The sequence below is a fragment of the Numida meleagris genome, chromosome 19 (assembly GCF_002078875.1).
Source record: "Numida meleagris isolate 19003 breed g44 Domestic line chromosome 19, NumMel1.0, whole genome shotgun sequence".
NCBI lineage: Eukaryota > Metazoa > Chordata > Aves > Galliformes > Numididae > Numida > Numida meleagris.
The window spans coordinates 87,565-110,035 of NC_034427.1; the positions used below are offsets into that span (position 1 = coordinate 87,565).

The window sequence follows — 22,471 nt, forward strand, 5'->3', positions numbered from 1 at the left end:
CTTGCTTTCCCTTCTGATAAAGGAATTTGAGGATAAACTTCAGGACCTTTGACAAAAAAAACCACCAATTTTTTGGTACCCCTGCGACTGTTTTCAAATGACGTAAAGGCGCTGCCTGCGGTTGTCCAAACGGAACGTAGGGCACAGCGACCAGACGCGCAACTCAGGAACAACATCACGCAACTCGATGCCTCGGCGCTGCCCCCCGGCAGTGCCCCCGCCACGGCGGCGGGACGGATTGCCGCCTGCGATTCGGTGCGGAGCAGCGCCGCCGCGAAAAGACCTCGTCCCGGAGAGACGCGCACCCGTACCTACTTTTTATTTTAAGATACGCCCCCCATTGTTTGGAATACCGGTTTGTATAAAGACAAAACACCGCGTCGCGGTGCCATGGCACAGGCGCGCGGCGATGCGGGGCAAACCCTCCCCTCCCCGCTGTTCTGCGGGCCGGGGCGATGGGCTTCAGCTGGGGGACGCCCACCCGCTCCCCCCGCTCTCCCTGGGGCACGGCTTTTTTTTCGCAGCGCAAAAATGGCGGAGTTTCCCCTCCCCGCGGGGTGCGCCGGGGCCGCCCCGTCTACAGGGGGCGGCGCGGAGCGGAGCGCGAAGGCGCTGCCTGCCGGGTCCCGGCCCGCGCCCACCTCCTGCCCCGCTGCCCCTAGTCACGCCGCGCCGCCCGCTGCTGCCTTCGTGGAGAAAGAAAAAAGGGAAAAAAAAAAAAAAAAAAGACGAAACCCGCGCGGGCCGCAGCGCCCGGCCCGAGTGCCGGGGCGGGGAAGCACCGCCGCAGGCCCGGGCTTGGCGGTGCCCTCCGCCGCACTGCTTACCCGCACGGCGCTGCTTTCCCGCACGGGCGCCCCGCGGACCAGCCAGGGCGGTGCTCGCGCGCGGCCGGGAGCGCGTTGCGCAGATGCGGGTTGGGCCGTATTCCGCGGCACCCGCGCGGCCCGGAGATGCGGAGCCCCGCGCCGGGAGGGCCGGGCGTGTGCGTGAGTGAGAGTATGCGGGGGGAGGGGGCGGTAATTGGGCAGGTTGGGAATGTATGCACTTAATGAGTGCCGTCGCCATAGCAACCCGCGCATTCCTCAGCGCCGCACTGTCGGTTCTCAGTCCGGCCGCGCGATTTCGGGGAGCTGCCCGACGGCAGCGCCCGGGCACCCCCCCACACACGGCCGCGGGGCTGGGCAAGGCGCCCGGGAGGGCTCGGAGCGCGGTCCAGCTGTCAGCGGCCGCTGTGCTGCACTCGGGACCTCCGTGAGCAGTAAATCAGTCTCTGCCTCCCGGTCCTTCTTTTCCCCCCATCCTAAAGCAGAAGCAAGCTGCTTCTCGGTATCCACATTAACCGTGGGCCTGAGCTCCAGGCTCCCACTGTCCCACAGTCTAGCCTTGTATTTGGGCAGTGAGGTGGCTTAAACGGTATTTTCACTCTTCTCTCTCAAAAATTAAGCTTGAAATTGGGTTACATTAGGCAGGGAGAGCAATCAAAATCCATCACTGATGGTAAAGTACCTACCTCTTATATAATAGATAAGAGACCTGCAGGATGACAGCAGTTCCTTAGGCCCTAGCTGAAACAGGCAGGCAAAGGCAGCACAGGAGCAAGCTGTTTCTATTGTGAGTTCCTGCGACTTAACCGTGCCGAGAGTTTCGCACTCCAAAACTTTTAACATGTTAAAAAAGATGAAGGAGTCTGATGAAGCAATCAGGAAATAACTGACAGGTGTTTCCTCCGCTGCTACTGCCTTCTTTCCCATTTTTAAATAAACTCTCAGTACTACAGCAGGGAAAACAGTCATCCCATAACGCATTTATACTGCAGTAGGGGGTTCAAACAGATTCAAATGAATCATTGAAACACAGAATTAGCTAGGTTGGAAAAGACCTACAAGATCATCCAGTCCAACCATCCACCTACCACCAATATAACCCCACTAAACCATGCCTCAGCACATCGTCTAAGTGTTTCTTGAACACCTCCAGGGACAGTGACTCCACCACGTCCCTGGGCAGCCCATTCCAGCACCTGACCACTCTTTCAGAAAAGCAGTATTTCCTAATGTCCAGCCTGAATCTCCCCTGGCGCAACTTGAGGCCATTCCCCCTCGTCCTGTCACTAGTTACAAGAGAGAAGAGGCTGACCACCAGCTCACTGCAACCTCCATTCAGGTAGTTATAGAGAGAGGTAAGGTCTCCCCTGAGCCTCCTCTTCTCCAGACTGAACAATCCCAGCTCCCTCAGCCGCTCCTCATCAGGCCTCTGCTCCAGACCCCTCACCAGCTTCGTCGCCCTCCTCTGAACACGCTCCAGGGCCTCAATGTCTTTCTTGCAGTGAGGGCCCCAAAACTGGACACAGTACTCGAGGTGCGGCCTCACCAGGGCTGAGTACAGAGGGAATGAAGAGCAGAGTGAGATCAGTCACTGGAAAACCATCCAGAATTCACCCTCCCCACACTGAAGGCACACACCATATGTCCTCTGTTCCTGGCTGTTAGCCGTTTAATAAAAAGTTATGAATTCAAGAATGTTGAATGCCTGAGGAACAGCTTTTTTGGGGAAGAAAGACGACAGGATGGTCATTGGCTTTCCACTGAGCCCTGTGGCTGGTGTACTACATGCCTGTTCCACCTTCCTGTGCCTCAAGTGCCATTTCTGCAACCTCCTTTGTAACACAGCTTTATTTTTTTAACGTTAGTTCTTTGTAATGCTTATATTTACTCTTAAAACAGCTCTTTTAACATATTTTCTCCTCTCTTCCCAGTTCCTTGCAACACTGAACTCTGCACTGAGTGGCACGGCCTTACTGGACAGCTCACTCAGCAGAACAGGAGTTGCCATCCCAAGCAGCTGTTGCACCATCCTTGTGCTAACCACTGCTGCCCCTCACGTTTACTCTACAAAGTCACTGTTGTGCCACTATGATCACAAGGGACTATATGCTGCATTATTTTAGTCTCATATTGATGCTGAGCAACTAACACTGGTGGCTGATGCTAAGCAGAAGAAATGCTGTGCAAGGGAAAGGCTTTGCATTTTACCTATTTCTAGAAGCAACATTTTTCCTGATAGGAGATCAATCAGGTGCAACTGTACATCATGATTACAACAAGCAGATGAGACAAGAGCACTTCACACCTACTTAACACTAATATTTACTGTTCATATCCACAATATAATCCTGTTCCAGGTGCACAGACCAGACGAGTATTTGCCAAATTCCACCCACAGCTCCATCCATGAGTACAAGCTGCATCTTCCAGCCGCTTCCAACTCCAGATTCACCTGCAGAGCTTTCCCCTCCATTACTTTCAGTATTTTGTACTGAAATCCCTGAACTCTGTCCCATCTAGTCAAAACATTTGAGGAAAATTCAAGAATTTTGCTTATAAAATGAGTAAAGATACTCCATTTTTAAAAACGGGTATTTGAGATTTCTAAATCCAAGTAGACTGTCCCGCAGAAGCAACTTTCTGTGAAAAAGATGATGTAGCCCTGGAGTCAATCACTCAATCCTATCCAAAGCTATGAACCATTGTGAAATACATTCTAAGTGTGTTAGTCGTACACATCTTCTTACTGCCACTACTTTTACAGCAGTATGTATCATACCAATTGCTATGATGTGTCCCTGCACCTGTATTTAGCTAACCAGCTCAGATCATTATTGAAAGATGTCGCTAAAATGGTAGAAGTTTGAGCCATTTCAGAGCAGTTGATTGCAAATTTTTATTGGGTTAAGCTCAAATCCCACAAAATCATGTAAAATGAAGCAACTGAAACTTCCCCTCCAACATTCACATCCAGCAAAACTAATAGCACGAAGAAGCTGTGAGTTAAGCTACTTGATTCCTTCCACCTAACCACAAAATTAAACATGGGGAAAATGGCTTAATCGCAATGCTCACAGATATTCTTATGATCCCAAAAACAGATAGTTAAGTTTGTGAACTGTTGATATCTGCCACTACACAAGCAGCTTTTATCTTAGTTTTTCTTCTCACCTTTTAAAGTAATGCATTCCTATAAATAGGAAATCAGCACTGAAAAGCAAACAATACAGCAGAGATCTGCTAACTCTGTTGCAGGAACTTTGCCATCAAAATTTTAAACTACATACCTTGCAAAATTCTTTTTTTTTTTTTTAATATACATTTTCCAGGCTCCTGAGCTTATGCTGTTTGACTTGGGTGTCTGAACACATCCCCAGCTTTCGCTCTTTGACTTACGAGTAATAACTGCTCCCATTACAGTGCCAACATAAGAATCGGAAATAATTCAATTCATACCAGGTATGAAGTAACAAACTCAGCAAGCTTTTACTTAGTTCATTTCCTGCTCTTATGTAAGAAGTGACTTCTGAACACTTGCCATGAAACAAGCCTGCATGTCTGCCTATTAAAGCATGTTGGGAGCAAGACACTTTTTCATGATGGCATGCTGAAGCAGAACAATATGTGTGGACTTGAATAGCAGTGCCAGCAGCTTCTGAAAAATCAAGTGTTGTGGTTGCAAAGGCCAAGGTAATTGTTTCTGGGCCTTGGCACTGATGAGGAAGCATCTCTATACATCTGCCCCATTCACTGGCTTTGGGGGACAATCGAACTACTTAACAGTTAGAAGCTCACCATATGCTCCAACCCTCAATCACTACCCCAATTTCAGGCTTCAGGACTGGATTCAGTCACTTACCCAGTTCAGGAATAATGATATTTCGCAGCTTTCTCCCTCATCAGACCAGGTGTATTAGTGTTTTGTTCTCTTCTACATTAAAGCACAGAGCTAGAAGCCAAAGCACACAAGAGGAAGCACCTTTCTGAGCTGGGGAAGAAAGGGATTCTCTCTTATGGCATACTCACACTGGCAGGCAATGCAGATTAAGTTAAGGCCAATACAAATTACAAGTCAGCAAGAAGCCCTCGGTGATGAGTGTATTACCAGATATCCCCATTTTGGTATGATAGCCATTGTCACTCCTCTCTGTGGGAGTAGTTGCAAATACTGCCACAGCTCCTACTTGAGTGGTAACTTATTTGCTGTTGTGCATATCCAGAAATCTCGACTAGTCCTGACCTGATGTAGAATTAAGGCCATTCCTGACCACTGACTGTACAGCAGTTTCTCTACAACAAGGTTTCAATTCACTTCCAAAGCTGCAGGTCACATCATGAAGAGCATTCTGACTCACCCACATGAAGCACAAGCCTTCCTACTGTTCATCAAGTGTTTCAGATGCGTTACAGGTGTATTTTCACCATCTCACTTTAAGGCAGATACTTAACATCACACAAATGGCTAATTTGGTGGCAGGTGGATTGCTGGACCAGATGATCTTGGAGGTCTTTTCCAACCTTGCTAATTCTATGATTTTATAATTTGTCAAAACATCAACATATAAGGAGAGAGAACTTAAAACAAACAAAAGCAAACAAAGAAAGCCTAGGAACAGACTCCAAGCACATTCACTGATTCCAACTTCCAGAAATCTTTTATGGTACAGTGTTGATTTCTCCTTCAAAATTTGCTGTAAGACAAAACATTTGAAATCAATCCTACACATCTGATGGCGATGCGCATTTATCATTCTTTTTTTCAAAAACAAGTTTATGTTGCATTATACAAAATGCAGAAAAAAGTCAGGATGCCTAATAAATATGCACATCCCTAAAAGGACAGTTCCACTGTCAGGCTGACAGATCTGAGCTAACACCAAATGTTTTTGCCATTGACTATTCCCTCTACATGCTGCAACTGCAAAATACAGCATGCATGCAAGCCTTCTATGCTCTTTTAAGACACTATTCATCCAAAGTACACTTTTGTAAAGTCTAAAAGAGATCTCAAAGGTACTTGATCACATACAACAGACTGAGATCTTTCTCAACTCACAAATATGGTTTTGAGGAACATTTTACCAAGCCCCCAGAGAATCATCAATGGGTAGCAGCTCTCCTGGAAATCTGACCTATCTCCTGAAAAAGATTAAAAATATATATATACATCCCCCCCCCAAAAACAAGGAAATGTAATGTTTTTATGTAAGTTTAAGGGATTAAAATATTTCCAACCATATATCTTAGAACCATCCAGCTTCTGTTGAAGTCCCCAGTAAACACCCACAGTTTAAGAGAAAGAAGAGGAAATATTACCAGCAGCTCTTCCATGCTTGGCATAGACACAAAATGGACAACAGTAACAAATCTTTTGCCACCACAAAGCACAAAATGAAATCATTTCAGTTCAGGTTTCAGTAGGATATGTGCTTACCAGTCAGCCAACTTTACTCATCTTTCAATCCCTAGCACAGCTACTAGTACACAGCAAGCAAAAAAAGAAAGCTCAGGCCTTCCAGCTGTGATCATGAAGCGGTGAGAAATCTTTAGGTAAAGCAACTCCTGGCAAGTCAGCATCAAGTCACATTTGAACATGCACTAGATATGCTCTTGTGCATGATGAAGAAGATCTGTTCATCTGAACAGATTTCTAAAATCCTGATAAATCAGAAATGCTCTTACATTCTGTCACATCTGAAGAAAAGACAATGAAGAATGAATTTTCTAATGAAAAACTGTAGTTGGCTGACCAACTCATCTCAGTTTGATTTTGAACGCTCCCAACTTTGCTGCTAAAAAAAAGTAGTTCATCAAGGAAAAGTGTTAAGCAAGATATATTGTCATTTCCCCCAGCATGAGAGGCAGAAAAAGAATTCCATTACAAGCCAATAAACACAAGAGTTTGAGTCACCAATTTAATTTTATACAAGTCAAACTACACATTGTATAAAGAGTACAAGGCAGTTCTAATGTTGCATGTTACAAAAATCAACTTAGCTATAAAGGGGAATTTTTAGGATGAGTTCTATTCCACAATTTAAGTGAATTGGCAACTGTGGTTTAGCAAAGCCTTCATTAAGACTAGAACTCTAGCTTGAAGAGATTACACTTCCAGTAAAGTTCAGGTTCAAACACAATACAATCTTAGTTCTGAAGCAGAATGTTAACATAAATGAGTCTAAAGGGAGCAAAGAGTTTTATTTTAGCTAGTTTTCATATCCAATAGATATTATTTCAAGGCTGGCAAATCATACAACATACTAGTGGACTTAAACTACATCCAAGAGACACATTAGTGTCTGAGAACTGCCACTTGATAGTCAAGCAAAAAATGTCAAAAAACTTTCATTCTTTTAAGTTTCAAAAGTATGATTTGTAGCAATACTGCATGACACAGGTTACAGAGTACCTTTATTACCTTTAATACAGTCACAGTATTGGGGAGGAATGTTCTTTTGGCAAGTTAAGATGCAACACAAACGCTCCAACTCGAGTTTATTGCTGGTCTAGCCTTTCTAGTTACTTGCTTACAGCTTTGCAGCCTGCTTCCACAAATGAAGATTAACCAGAGAATTCTGACCTGCCCAGCAAGACAATCCTGCCTTTGGTAGCAAGCTGTAAACCTACTAAGCCAATGATACTCATAGTTCTAGAACTATGGAAGAAAAAAAGGAAAAAAATGCTTTCAAAAAAGCCCAGATTTAAGCCTGTTATATTCATTTTTTAATATAAAAACCACTTTGCGCTTTAGAGTAGTTAAGTTACTCCAGCAGAAATGCTATAAAATCAAAGTTTTAGCTGAATGTCTAAAAAACAAAACAAAAAAAAGGGGGCTTTTCCTGCTTTGTACCACACCATCTGATCTCATATTTTCAAATTCAGGATACAAATTAAAGCTTTATGCCTCATTACTTATTTCTTAGGCCATTCACTCCTGCAAGAGAAAAAACCAACTTCTGAAGAACTAACGTAACACTAATGGCCTGACAAGTAGGAAAAACGTTCCGTAATAGTGTGCAAGGTAATAGGAGAGTTCTAGTCTTAATCTCTTGAACTAGATCTTGATCGTGAGCGAGACTTTGAACGAGATCTGGAACGGGACCTCGATGCAGCTCTTTTGGGTGGTGACTCTGAACGAGCCTTGGCAGATGGCTGCTGCTGCGGAGAATTGGAACGAGACCTACTCCTTGACCTGGATTTAGACTTAGTATCTCCTTTACCATTTTCTTTGGGAGACCGAGACCTGGACCTGGACCGAGACTTCTCTGACTTCTCCTTGGATCTGCTGTGAGAACGCGAACCCCTGTCAGACTTGGGTTTCGATTTGCTCTTTGATCTAGACTTCCTGCTTTTAGATCTGGAACGTGAGCGGTCTTTGCTTCGTGACCTGGATTTAGACCTTCCAAAAAGAAAGATGGTTTATTCCGCATGAACTGAAATATACTTACAGCTGTTTTAAGTAGTTACTAATTAATAAACAACGAATCTCGTACTAGCAGAAAGCAATGGATCACTTACCTTGAACGACTTTTAGAGACACTACGGGACCTGCTGCGGCTGCTCCTACTTCTACGACTTCTGCTTCTAGATCGTCTTCTAGATCGTGACCTAGAAACATATTCAAAATACAAGCCAGTCCTTATTGTTTATTTGGTGTGCCCTGTTATGCTATTAATCACAGAAAAACTGTTAAAGAACTTCTCAAAGCAACCACATCAAGACATACCACTCATCCACCTAAACTCAATAAAGTGTCAATTAATGATAACATGTAAAAATTCTCATACCCTACTTTGCTGTATTATATAAAACAACTCAACATTCTGTGTGATTACTCACCATTCCTAGAACACCAATTGAAGGTAACCAACCACAGCAGGTCAGGCTATGTATATATACTTTTAGTTTAATTTAACTTGTCTCGATGCAGACTGACATATCCCACAAGTTACCTTGATCTGCTGCAAGAGTAAGATCGCCTATGGCTTGACCGTGGCTTGTCTTCAACCAGCCTGATCTTCCTTCCATTTATCTCTGTGCCATCCAGTTTGTCCAGGGCACGTTTCATGTCTGAGTACGATCGGAACTCAATTACTCCTTCATTTGTACGTTCTTTGTGAGCATCTGCATACGTCACCTCACCAGCTTGCCTCATAAAATCCTTTTGAGAGTAAATGGAAAATTACACAACTATTTCATGTTTGCACTCTGCAATCACATTAGCTTAAGACAAGTCTGAGCAAGCGTTAAAAGCAGTGTGTGCCAACACTCATGTGCACATGCTTCTCAATCACTTCTACCTAAATCAAAATAAACATTTACATAAAAAGGAAGCTACTGCCCACTACTGATCACAACACATTCTACGATAGAACATTAATACATACTTTCAAATCCTGCCAACTACAGCGACTGGAAAGGTTTTCAACAATCAGTCTGTGCTCTGTACGAACAGGTGGTCCATACTTATCTCTTCCAGATTGTCTCCGACTGCTATATCCGCCACCACCCCCACCTTTATTGTACAAAGAAATAAAGTTAGAATGTCTCCTAGCACGAAGAAAATTAAAACGTTCTGAAAAAGTTAGTTAAACAGTTATATTTACTGGAGTAGGACTTTATTTCTCTACACCTCCAATAAACTTGCAATTTTGCCATACTATATATTAATGGCAAATCAAACAGACTGAAATCCTACAAGTCTGTCTTCCTAAGATCTGTTAGAGAGTGACTGCTCCTTATTAGATTCACCTTGCTAAGTTTTATTTTACAGAACATTGTAAAATATAAAACTTAACTGATTACATGCATTTCTACATTTTACAAAAACGTTTACTAGTTACACTAAGTACTTACATCACAGTATGAGGTTTTTGGTGGTGGTTTGGCCACAAAACACGCAAGGTAACAGTCACCTAGTTCAGTTTAACCAGTTTTGTCTAACCCTTGGAATCCTCACCATCACCCTGCGTCTAATGGCAAAAGGCTGCTGTCGTCATGGCTTCCGGTAAGGTCAGCCAAAGGGTCATAGGGCAAGGGTCACACAATGTATGGAAAAGCCATGGCCAATCAGGAAAGGCAGTCATCTTAGCCTCAGTGGACACAGCCTCAGCCCCACTGGTCACTTTTAAATTGAAACATCAAGGACTTGTTAAAAAGTTTGAAATTGAACATGCAACAATTTTAAACAACATACATTCGATTCTTTTAAACAGACAGATTCCCATCCCCCCAAACACCAAAATTCTAGAAATTACTGAAAAGCGAACCACAGTACTTCAATTACAGTACCGGGCATGTTAATTTACACACAGCTCAGCTCCTCAAGAAACTACACGAGTTAGCTGAACTTTGAAAAGTTTACAACATCCCCCACTGAATACACCAGATTCCTGCTTGAAATCCACCCCCACCCATCACCACCGCTTCTACCCCAATTAAGCAACGATATTTATTCATTAACATTAGCGATGGAACATCGTTTTATCTAAGCACTCCTATAAGCAAGGAGCCTTTAGGTTAGCAGAGCACATTATTTCTAAGCTACGAGAAACCCTCTCTAGAAGAAGGCCCCAATTTTGCAGCCAGAATTGCTCCGCTTACTTGCGTGCGCATATTTCTTAGGGGGTACTTGTGCGCAGCGCTGGCGCCAGGACAAACCGCAGGCAGCGCTCCCAGCGGTGCGCCAGGTACCCCCGCCGCACAGACACTGACTCCCACCCACTGCCCCGCCCGCCCGCCCGCCCGCCCCCGCCCGCCCCTCACCCCCGCAGCTACGCGCAGAACGGACCGTACTCACTGCGGCTGCTGTAGCTATACCCATCCCTGTCACGGCGGGGGCCGCGGGCGTGCTCCACGATCACGCGCTCCCCGCACAGATCCTTGCCGTTCAGCTCGTAAACGGCATCGTCGGCGTCGCGGGAGTCCTCAAACTCCACGAAGCCGTAACTGGGTGAAGAGGAACCGCTCCATCAGCCCCCACCCCGCCCGCCGGCAGCTCCCGGAGCCGGGACAATGGGGGCCGCCCCGCCGCAGCGCCCCCGCTCCCCCCGCGCCGCCGCCATTTTGAGGCGGGCGCCACGCGGCAGCGGCGAGAGGCGCGGGCCCGGCCGCCAGTATGGGGGAGGGGCGGCCCCGCGGGGCGGGGGGGGGGGGGGGGAGGACGCGCCCGGGCGCTCGTAGGCCGCTCCCAGCCCGCGGACGGCGCTCACCCGTTTTTGAGGTCGACCTCGAGCAGGCGGCCGTAGCCGCTGAAGAAGCGCTGGATGTCCTTTTCCCGGACGTGGTAGCTTAGGCGGCCGATGTACACGCGAGGCATGTCCGCGGCCGAAGGGGGAGGGAAGGGGAGAGGGGAAGGAAAGGAGGAGAAAAAGAGAAGTAGAGAGAGAGAGAGAGAGAGAGAAAAAGAGAAAGAGGCGAGTGCAGAGCGGGGAGAGCACACCAACAAGCTCACAAGCTGCGCCGCCGCGGCCTGCTCCGCAGCACAATGGCGCCCGCCGCCCGCCGCCGCTTTTATAGCGGGGGGCGGGGCCGGAGCGGACGTTACGGCGAAAGCGGGCAGGGGGCGGGGCCGCGGCGACGACATCACCGCGCTGCCCCAGTGGGCGGGGGGAAGTGAGGTGGATTAGGCGGTGTGTCTGTGCGTGTACGCGTCCTTCCGTTCGCCGTGCGGGGGCTGCCTTCGCGCATGCGCGGGGCATTGGGGCCTTTGGGAGTGCTGTGCCGCCTATGCGAAGCGGTGTCTCCCGGTCGTGTGGCTGTGCTGCTCTTTCGGGTCTGGGGCTTTCCCGCACAGCTTGTCCCGGCGGCTGCAAGTGCTCTGATGCTGCTTCCGTCGCTGCTGAGCCGGCCGTAGCTCCGTCGCCGGCCGCCCCCCACCCCGTGACTTGTCATTTTCCACTCGCGCTCTTCAAGAGGATAAAGATTCAGTAACCCAAATTTTAAAAATATTCGATATGATTATTCTTCTGAGATAGTACGTGTTGGCTCCCATAGCATAGGCGAGTTGGATACTACCATCTGGTGGAAACAACCAAGTTAAGTAATTCTTGTTAAAATGCCCTGTGCTTGGTTTGTGATAATGTATAAACCTGTGCTTACGTTCAAGGATAAGAGGAAAGCTAAACCTCTTCCTAAGGGCTTCCCTGCAAGTGGATACTCTTCAAGATCAGAGCCTTAAATTAACTACTTTTTCAGGGAAAACTGTGGCTCTGTATTTCTGCACAGCCCATGAAAGCGCCTGCCTCATGACATTCAACTGCAATGTCTCTGCTTCTTAGCATAAGGAGTTTATTTCCCCCCTTGAAGAGGAAAAATATTCTTCATGACAAAAGTGTTGTCTGTGCATCCTCTGAGCTCCAAGACTTCAGTTGGTGTCTATTTCACTACTTTCTGTTGGGAGAATATGCCCAGACAATGTTCCAGAAATTGAAAGAAACTGTCAGCTCAGCCGTGGGCCATATGGAGCATAAATGAGCACAGGCAGTCCCAGTGCTTTCTTGCTTGTGTTTATGCTTGCAAAGAACTGTGACTGGGGCCTACCTACACCAAGCATAGTGGTGTCAAGTTTTGCAAACAAGTGAAAATTGGTCTTTGTGTAACAAAACCCATCAGACAAACTCACTTCCCAAGAGCCACGTCAAGTTAGAAAAAATATTCATATGAGTAAGCAGCAATGTGTAAAAGAGAGAAAGGTCTAGAAAGGGTCAAAATACCACTAAAATGCATATACCCATATCACTGGGTTAGAGAAATGTCTAGGATGGCAAAAGACGACAGTTGTTTGATTCCATCTCTTTTTGGTCTGGGTCATTCCTAGCAGCATGTCTTGCTGATGAGGGGAGCAGTGCTGCCTGGACCTTTCCAGTTCTGGACCAGAACATGTGCAAAGCCCATTCAGTGACAGAGTTATCTTCAGTGCAACAGTGCCCATTTCTCCAGTGAATTGCCTATGCCTGTGCACCAAGTACAAATATCAGAGGATGTGACCATACGAAGTTCATATGCAATACTGATATACCAGCATGGGGTGATGCACCTTTGAAGGCTCCTAGCACTCCCATTATACTCTTTGGGAGGACATCTCAAAGCTCTTGTCAGATGGCTGCAGAGAGAACAATGGAAAGTGATCCCTCATGCTTGGATCCTGCAGCTTTGTTTTGTTATTCTGTTCCTATATTTGAGGGTTGAAGGGTCTTCATGGTGACTTCTCACTGGGTGCTATGCCCAGCGTCTGCCTCTGGTGCACTTTCAAGCCATTTTGAAATCCTTGATTCTCACACCCCCGCCCTTTTTTTCCCCCATAATCAGTTGCCAGTTTTTCACATTGCTTCTTTTTCCCCTGATATTCTCCCACTTTCACAGGGCTTGATGGCTGAGCTAAGGTCAGGCTGATACCTAGGAGAAAGACAACAAAAAATCTGCCTATGCAGATTTCAGGACCCATCTGACCAGTCTCGGCTGTGATTAGAGGCATAATCTTAGCCTTCACTTACGGTCTGTTGGTAAACCTGAGAGGCAAGAAATGTCTGTAAAACAGGCATGTAGTGACCAGAGATGAACCTCACCTTTTACACAGGCCAGGCCAGCTAGTAGGTGTTGCTCACAGGAGCCACAGATAAGATCCAATTTTCTTCATACTTCTGGATCAGCGGTCCTGGGCCATTTCCCTTACCTATCTCTGTTTTGTCCTATTTTTATGCCTCTGACTTATTCCTTTCTTATTCCTGACACAACTACATACCTTACTCCAAACGGACATGTGTTCCTGACCCCTGGGAGCCCAGAATAAATGGCTCAAATGCGTTAGTTGACTGGTCTGACCCACCTAATCAACTGGCTCCACAGAACTGTAAATTGCAACTCTCTAGTTCAAACCTCTGATGTGTTTTCTTGGGCACTTAGGACAAAGAGAGAACAGAGAAATGGAGAAAGATAAATACTAGTCTTTTCACACAGCTTCCACAGTGGAAGGTGGGAGAAGTGTCATAAGAAGAAATTACAGTTCATCCTTTTTCTTCCTAAAGGTAAAAGGCTCTCTTGTTACAAAGACTTGAAGTCTGTAATTAATCATAATCTGTGAGATAAAAAGCAGAGCTCTGGTAGCCTTCTTATGGTCTTTTATTGTTAGCCCAATAAAAAGCATCACATGTAATTTGTCTGTTTTGTGAGCACAAATATTTGGCTAGTGATTATTTCTTATAATCTGTTGTCAAAGAAGTCCTCAGTGTGTAGTCAATAATCTTTCTCCAATCTTGCCAGCAGCAGGTACAGACATATTTGCGTGTCTCATGAAAACAGTATAAAATATGCATATCCTAAATTTATTATGCATTAGCTATTTGTTGCAAGACTGACATCTCAAGACGCGACTGTCAGGTTTCTGACAGTGTTTCCATTTCACTTTCCTTTCAGATCAACGATTCCCTGTCATGTCTCTGACAGAGAACTTGGTTCTGAACTGAGGGTGCTGCTCAAGAGGCAAAATGTGCAGGCTGTCAGGACTGTATTTTTTGTTTTACTTTTTTTGCTCACATTTTGCCTAGCTTCTTAAAGTGAATGTCCTAGTCACTGATTATCGAAGGGCAAGTTTGTATTCACAGTTAAAATGGATTCTCTGTTAAAATAGATTCACAGTTAAAATGTTAAAATGTACGAGCTGCAAAAGCTGTCATCATCCAGTCATGGCACAAACTAAAAAATGTTTTGAAGTGAGCAGAGGTGCAAGAGATGTTAACAGCTCCCAGGGGCTGTTGTTCAAGCAACTCATTCATCTGCTGTGGCTTAGCAGATCCTTCAGAGCCATCATGCTGGGTCAGACTAGTCACTGACTTGGGAGTGTCTGCCTGGGCTTTGGACCAAAACTGTACCTCTTCACACATACACACATCCATTCTGAGGGTGATGAGCACCTGGCACAGACTGCCCCATCCCTGGAGGTGCCCAAGGCCAGGCTAGATGGGGCCCTGGACAGCCTGATCTGGTTTGGGGGGGTGGGGGGGGCAGCCAGTCCACAGCAGGGACATAGAACTCCATGATCTTTAAGGTGCATTCCAGGTCAGGTCATGCTATGATTTTATGTTTCTATGATATATAGAAATCTGCTGAATTGACAGTAACTGTTTCAGCGCATTAGAGGCTAGAACGTGATTTTATAACACTTCTTTCTACTGTGTGTTTGGGTGTCCTTACATGTTTTGTGGATACTCCCTGGGCATCATCAGTGCCCAGTTAAGGAAAGCAGCCAAGTGACTTCTGTAGCATGCAGTCTTTTGCTTTCTCTTCTGCTAAAGGGCTTCATTTCCCCATGTACCCATTATCTAAACAGAGGCACCCAATGTAGGACAGGAAGTGTTCTTATACAGCTTGGACTTACACATATGAGCAGAGATGGATATCCTTGGGTAGTAGGTGTGTTTTTTCTACTCCCCAGTAGCACTGGCTAATGCAGTATGTTCTGTTTGCATCTCCTATATGATCATAGATTCCAGCAAAAATTCCCTCTCCAGATGGACATCCTGTCTGTCCTGAGTGTAGCAATCAGAAGGACCAACACGATGGGAAAGACATTACAAAAGAGGTGGAAGGACCAGCACGATAGCAAGGTGCTGCAAAGGAAGGGAAGTAGATCACTCACCCGTATCAGAAGATTCTGGGCTCAAAGGGAAAAGCATCCATCTTCAGGGCACTGGGTCTGCCGTCTCTAGCCCTTTCATTCAGATCCCACAGGGTTTCATAGAGTCTCTTTGTCCACCCCTGCAGGGACTGAGAGTCTGTCTTCAAAGCAGCCTTCAGGATGCCATTATAACGTTCAATGAGGCCTGCTCCCATTGGATTATACGGCAGATGAAGAAGCTACTCAGTGTTGTTCTCTTCTACCCAGCGCTGTATCATTGTGCCGTGAAGTGTGTACCCTGGTCACTCTTGATGACCCGTGGAGTCTCATACCGCCATTAACTTGGTTGAAGCCTTGACGGTGTAGGCCTGGTTTGCTTTTGGTACTGGATAGGCCGCATCAGTCCACTTGTCTCTGGCAAGGCCTTTGGTCTCATTCTCCAGCAAGCTTTGCAATTATGGCATGCCTGGACAATATCTGACATAGTTATGGGCAGCCCCCATGCCTCTGCAGCTGCCCACATTGTCTTCTGTCCAGCACGATGCAGCTTCTGGTGTAGCCAGTGGGCAATGTCCTCAGAAGGAGAGTTCTCAATCCACTGTACTGGATCCAGCATGTTGGCCACATCAGTTCCGGGTGACTGCAGGGGGTGATGTCCAGAAACATGGTAGACACGTATGGTTCTATGTTTAACCACATTAGATACAGACATATCTAACCATATCTCCTTGCCCCAGATGGGTTGAGCATGGGCAGGGGGCCATGATCAGGGGGCAACCCTGCTGGTCTATCCTGTATCTTTTTTGTTGCTTTTTTTTTTTTTTGCATCACTACAGGACGGATCTCAAAGGGATCGTCCTCAAGAAGGGCTTCAAGATCCCATCTTGAGATTTTTCCTGCTGGATTACTGTTACCGAACTCCGGCGACCCTTTTCGTATTACCCTTGCATGCAGAGAACCTAAACCTGGTTCTGGCCAAATACCGCACGTAGCATCAATATGATAAGCAGCAAAATAGCCTTTATTGTTAAAAGTTACAGAACTACATAGTATTTCTTATCTTTTTACTAGACTGTTCCAGAAGCTCATACGGGCTCTTGGCCAATCATACTGAATATCCCGCTTCTGACCTCTTACTTCCGAAAGGCCATATAGGGGGTTGTTATATACCTTGTTATGAAAACAAAGAAGGACAGCCTCTCTGTGTTACAACATGGGTTCAAGTAAAGTAGGTGAACCAATAGCAAGCATATGGGGAAGGGCCTTCTGCATTACAACCTGAATGCCCCGTAACACGCCTACTACAACAGATTACCCAGGTCCACTGGTTCAGGGCCCTGAGTATTTTCCAATGCAATATTCCATATTTACTTCCAGGGGAAACTTAAGCTTGACTTTTTCCCTGTCAGTAGGCCAAGCTCTTACTCAAGTTTTTCAGTGTGATCACGCAGTAGTTGGGTCTCATTTTCTAAAGTATTATTTGAAAGTTCTGCGCAATTTAGAGCCATTAATAGTGGCCATGCCACAGTGGATGCAGCCAGTCAGCATTCCTTTGTAATTAGGATATTTTTATCTAATCCATAGAAATATTTTGCCATGCCAGATGAGGACTGGGAAGTATTTCCTCTATCCCACAAGGGACCCCATTTTTCAATTATGGCTGAAAGTTCATAAAGAGGTAAACCCAGAAATCCTGGGATGTGCCCCAGCAGGGTTTTATCTGGAGGGATGTTCTCCCTCTTGATCCACTTAAAGATGTGGAAAAGCAAAGCCATTTTACTATTTTGGTCTGCCTGGCTCACCAAATGTAGCAATCAGGACGAACACGATGGAAAAGGCGTTACAGAAGAGTTGGAAGGACCAGCACAACAGCAAGGTCCTACAAAGGAAAGGAAGTAGATTGCTCACCCATATCAGAAGATTTTAGGCTCAAAAGGAAAAAGCTTCCTCCTAGGCAGGATCTCCAGAAAGAGATCCTTCCTCAGTGGCAGTCTGCCCTTAAATGAGGCCTAAGAGGGCTGGAGCCTGGCTCCACCCCTTTTGGTCACACAGTGAATTGCCTTCACCTGTGCTCCCAGGGCTGACTGGGTCTTTCCTCCAGGTGCTCAATCAGTGGTTCAGGCCGTGACTAAACAGCTCCCATACACTGAGAAATGTCAGAATATTGTCATCTCTTCTGTGCTCTGAATATAAATACTAATTACACGCTGAGACCTTTTTTTTTTTTCTGTTATTCAGTTTGGGAAGTGTATCTAAAGGTCTGTCATTTCAGTTTGTCCTATATATGTGTGTAATATCGATTGACCTATCCATGTGAAAAGTGTAGACATAGCTGCCACACTGCTGTTTTAATAAAGTGTCACAGAATGCATGTGGTGGTGTCTGTGCTTAGAACAAAAAAATCTCTGATTTGGGATGTCTCCAAGCCTGGATCCCCAACCTCTGCTATGCTGTGAGAATAAAAAAGGTAAATGCTCAGTGAGGCAAAAGGGAATATTTTCAAATGCCTTCTGTCCAGTATCTGATATCACTGAAAGAGCAGAGCAACAATTTCCTGCTTGATTTTCTTTCAGTGATTCTCCTGATGAAAATACACTTTGAACCTGTTGCCTCCAGGCAGAATAGGGCCCTGGGAGGGTATCACTGACTGCAGTCTGTTTGTCTGTAGAGATCATCAATGTCTTTCACATTTTGATATTTTGATGAAGTTATTTTTATTTCAGTGGCATTTTGATTATTTTTTTTTTCCTGCCAACCCTCATTACTGCCCTCCACTGTGATTCACTGCTGCGTTATTTAGCAGTGGTACTGACTGCCCAGCAGAGGGGTGCAGAAACCAATATACAGACAGCAAACTCGCTCTCATTTCCCCCATTTTCCCATCTGCTCTCTCTGGTGGGCAGCTCCCACACTCATTTCAAAGGATGCTGGGCCCACTTGTAGCAGGAGAGCTTCGCGAGCCTTGGAGCCATAAGCCACAAGCTGAGAGCCATGGAATTGCAGAAGCCTGGAGCATTTGTCAGCGGAGCCACAGTGCAGGAGCCAGCCCCTCTGCCCTGGGCAGGGAAAGGGTGCACAGTGGAGGAGATGAAGAGGCGTGCCAAGCCATCCAGGACCTTGCGGCGTTGTGACCCAGCACCACCAGCCTGCTCTGGGCACAGCACTGTGAGATGATTTCACTGCCATGCTGCAAGAAGTATGCATACAAGACACTAGCCAGCTGTCTACCAGCACAAGGGTTACTGTCTGTGAGCACAAGGTGAGGGAAACCACCAGGAAACACTCTCCACTGTGGCGTGAGTCCAAGGCAGGCTGTTTTAGGGATCGAGTTTTCCTAGCCTTTCCCATGTGATGGAAAATCAAGTTGTCCTTCCCTGTCCTGGCTACACATACACCTGTATCCCCAGCACAGAGCTAGCCAGTACCAGGCCTGGCATTATTTGCTTGCAGTGGTGTGGCTGGAAACCTTCAAAAACTGATGAAACATCCATCTCTGTCCACAAGGGTATATGCCAGCAGGTTGGAGGCTGTGTGTGCCACCAATGATTTGAGTGGGCATGACTTGCCCATGAATGGTAGCTGTGCTTTGCCCTCCTCTTGCATCCCTTTTGTTCCAGCTTTGCCCTCATAGTTGGCCGTGGGCTTGTCTGCCATTCATACAGCTGCCCATAATCTGTGTTTCCCTGACAAGACATTTTGGGGCCTTTAAATTATGTCCAAATTTCCTTCTCTCCATCTGCTTTCCAGTCCTGTCCATCTGCTCTCAGTTCACGTCAGTACTGGCTGAAATTTGTAACCACAAGGCTATTTGGTGAAGCCAGTGCAAGGAGCCCACTGGGCACCCTAAATAGTGCTTCCCTTGGCCTGCCTGCCCCATTCCCCTAACACTGCCAGTGCTGCCTGCCAGCTCCATTGTGAGGCGGTAGCAGTGCATAGGCTGATTGTCACTGTCTGGCCATCATAGCATGACAAGGGCCTGCCTGCGCCCAGCCCTACCTGTCCCTGCAAGCAGCCCCTGTGCTGTTGCCATGTCCCCACACCCATGCTCATGCTACTGCTGTGTCCCCTGCCAGCCCTGTGGAAGGTCTTGTGGCCAGTCACTGCAGTGCTCACCCAGCTCTCCATATGCGCAGCAGAGATAAGGGTGCTGGCCCCTGGCAGGGAGTGTTCTCGTGGAGGGGGCTGGGACAAGCCTGGCCTCTGTGGTGGTTTTCCACGTGGGTGGGGACAGGGCTCCAAAACCACAAGTCTGGCTTGTGAGTGATGAGTTGCTAGGTCCTTTTGCATGCCATCCTGGTGGCCTTTTATCACCTTGTCCAGCTAGTCTTCTCGCCGCCTGGAATTCTGTACTTCTTAGTCTGAATTAAAGCAGAGTTCTCTGGAATCTAGCATCTGGGGCTAGTGGAGGGACTTGGTAGCACTGTGAAAGCAGCATTGGCTCATTAAATTAACATCACAGAAAATGCTCTTTGCATTTAGGAGATTAATCATAGCTCTTTTTTTTTTTTTTTAAAGCCTCTGTAACTTCTGTGAATCTCTCATTTGAATCCTTCTTTATGCTGCTCATGATACTTGACCTCTCTGCTGCAGGCTGAAATTTGTGTAGCATTAAAAATCCCACTCCCAACAATAAAAGCTAAAACCTTCTGGGCTAAAAATTCAAAGAGATGATCTCCCTTAGAGAAGCAACCTGTCAGAGCTCCTGCTAAGCCTTGCACAAGGGGCAAGGTTTGCAGCAGAGAGGAGTATGAATAGAAAGTGTTTCTGGAAGGAAGTGGAGGGTTAATGCTTGTCTACAAAACATCTGACCTGCTGGTGTTTCTGCCACGGTGCTGGTGGCACACAGAGGCTGTGCCACACATGCCATTCAGTCTGCCATCACTTCCAGCTGGGGCAAACCTTGCTGACCTGGTGGAGGCCCTCCTTGGGGAGCTGGCAGAGATTTCAGCTGGAACACCTGCATGAGGCCAGGCGGGAGAGTGGGGCTCTGCTGTCAGAGGCCCTGGAGAAGTATGGAGGAGCCCCAGTCTCACAAGATCTGGTGAGCAGAGATGTTGGAGAAGAGCAGTCAGAAAATGAGATGGTGGTGGATGAGGCTGTGCCCCCTTCCAATTCAAGGTTGGTGGACCAGCAGAGACATTCTGATACACAGGGCCTGAGCTGAGCTCAGCAACGACTTTTGGACATCGGCCCTTTCCTGTTTAGGAAACAGGAGAGTAATTCATTCACTTTAGTAGGCTCTCAGCCTTTCTGTTGTGCCTGGAGACCAGCAGCCACTGCTTATCCACTTATCCTGAAAGCCAAACAACTAATGAATAAGACTTTCACACATGTTCCAAGAATAAACATTATCAAATAATCGAGTCTTAGATTTTTAGACATGAGCAGAGATGGAGATTTATTCTCAGCAGTGCAGAGTGCCTTCTATGAAGGCACTTAGGGCTTTGGATTAAGTTTATTTTTGTCTCCCACATTTTTACATGATCAGACTTGAGGATTGATCTGATATTTCCAGCAAAACATCTCTGAGCTATACCATGTATGTAAGAGAGATATTTAATGCCATACATAACTAAGCATGAAAACATCTGGTGCAGATAAGTTCTTGCAGGATTGGGCGGTCTTTTGTGTGTGCTTCCAACACCCAGCCTAGAAGTTTCTACTGAAACAAGATCATTTTGGTGCAAATACTAGAACTATTTGACATCTGAACCACCAACCATTTCTGGAAGCTTCTTTAATGGCCTGTCTTCCATGTCTGTGTTGCATTTCTTGGAAATGAAGCCTTGAGCCCAATAAGAAATTTAGATGCAACTTGGCCAGACAAATCTTTAGGAGCCTTTAATTCTTTACAACAAATCCAGTCTCCCATAATGCATTTAAATTTGCCCTAGCCCATGCCTTAATGGGACCCTTGCTTGTAGTCTCTTTATGAAACAGCTGTGTGGATGAATACACAGGCAAATGATGTGCTGTAAGAAGAGACAGAGATTGCACAGGGTTATGGTGAGAAGTATTGGCACTAGAGCTGAAAACTTGTTGAGCTAATTGCAGATACTGTGGGGGGAAAAAAAAAAAAAGATGTTTCGGCAGTGACATGCAGAATCAAACTCTATAACTCACCTAAGGTTATAAAGCAGTTATGTTTATTATGGCACCGGGTGTGAGGGGGATATCTCTTCCTAACTCAAACACCAAGGAAAGCAGCGACTACGCATTTATGGGCATAGCGAATACATATTCATCACATCTCCATGAAATTGGTTACATATAAATTGGATGTCCCCCGCTTTGGAGCATGCATCCTAGAATGTGGGGAGGATCTCTGGGCCCATCTGATGGTCATTGGGTGAAGGCTATTGCAAAACATATGGGGGGTTGCATTGTGTCGCAACAGCAACTCTGCCTTCACCGGACCCCGCATTGAGTTGCAGACAGCAACTCTACTTACCTTCACTGAACCCTCCGTTGTGTCGTGAACAGCAACCCTACCCTCCATTGTGTTGTCAACTCTGCCTCTTTATCTTCACGGGACTCCCCCTCCATTGAGTTGCAAACAGCAGCTCTGCTTATCTTCACTTGTCTTCAAGGACCTTGCATTCCTATGGTTTCTGTGTTCCTCCCTAAAGTTTGCACAAGCTATGAGGCCTAGTTTTTAACAAAGTTATAGTTTCCTTGATTCAGCAGAATAGGACCTGGAGTGAAGTAGTTGTATTTCAGTCCTGATCTCTCATGCTTGGACAAGGAGAACTGTGAAGGCAAGTCAGAAACAGCCCCAGACTCTGCATATCCCATGCCCAGTCTGGGATAATATATCTCTGAGAGGTACAGAAGGGTAAAGTTCAGCCAAAAGAGTGACACTTTCACAAGCAAAATGCCTCAGTCATCAGTATGAAAAAGCAATCATCTTGTCTTGCATGCTATTAGCAGTGACCTTCCCTTGCAGCTTCTCTGCTCTTATTTATCAATCTGGAGACACCAGCACCTTGTAATAACGGTGTAAGTGGTCTAAGGGGATGGGATTGTTTGG

The 22,471-nt window shown here is 46.2% G+C and overlaps 2 protein-coding genes across 5 annotated transcripts in view; both read right to left on the bottom strand.

Annotated features, from left to right (window-relative positions):
* Positions 1–1,973, bottom strand: part of L3MBTL1 (L3MBTL1, histone methyl-lysine binding protein) — a 35,630-nt gene extending 33,657 nt beyond the window's left edge. For all 3 annotated transcript variants that reach the window (XM_021416704.1, XM_021416705.1, XM_021416703.1), the window contains exon 1: positions 828–1,973. The gene's annotated coding sequence lies outside the window, so the exon portion shown is untranslated. The remainder of the gene's footprint in view (positions 1–827) is intronic.
* Positions 6,729–11,334, bottom strand: SRSF6 (serine and arginine rich splicing factor 6). Of its 2 annotated transcripts, none has more exons than XM_021416747.1 (6): positions 11,039–11,334; positions 10,627–10,775; positions 9,215–9,342; positions 8,780–8,988; positions 8,346–8,435; positions 6,729–8,226 (listed from the first exon to the last, which is right to left on the bottom strand). In XM_021416747.1, exons 1-6 carry the CDS (start codon positions 11,143–11,145, stop codon positions 7,869–7,871), a joined length of 1,041 nt encoding a protein of 346 aa, XP_021272422.1. In that variant the 5' UTR covers positions 11,146–11,334; the 3' UTR covers positions 6,729–7,868. The 2 variants fall into 2 exon arrangements, with proteins under 2 accessions (XP_021272422.1, XP_021272421.1); XM_021416746.1 differs by having other exon boundaries at positions 10,618–10,775.

Excerpts from the sequence above, each read along its gene's own strand:
- SRSF6 (XM_021416746.1), bottom strand. The coding sequence starts at position 11,145 with ATGCCTCGCGTGTACATCGGCCGCCTAAGCTACCACGTCCGGGAAAAG. Across the intron at positions 8,989-9,214 it reads GTAGTTGGCAGGATTTGAAA|GATTTTATGAGGCAAGCTGG; the intron begins GTATGTATTAAT and ends TACTCTCAAAAG. Across the intron at positions 8,436-8,779 it reads TACTCTTGCAGCAGATCAAG|GTCACGATCTAGAAGACGAT; the intron begins GTAACTTGTGGG and ends ATATGTTTCTAG.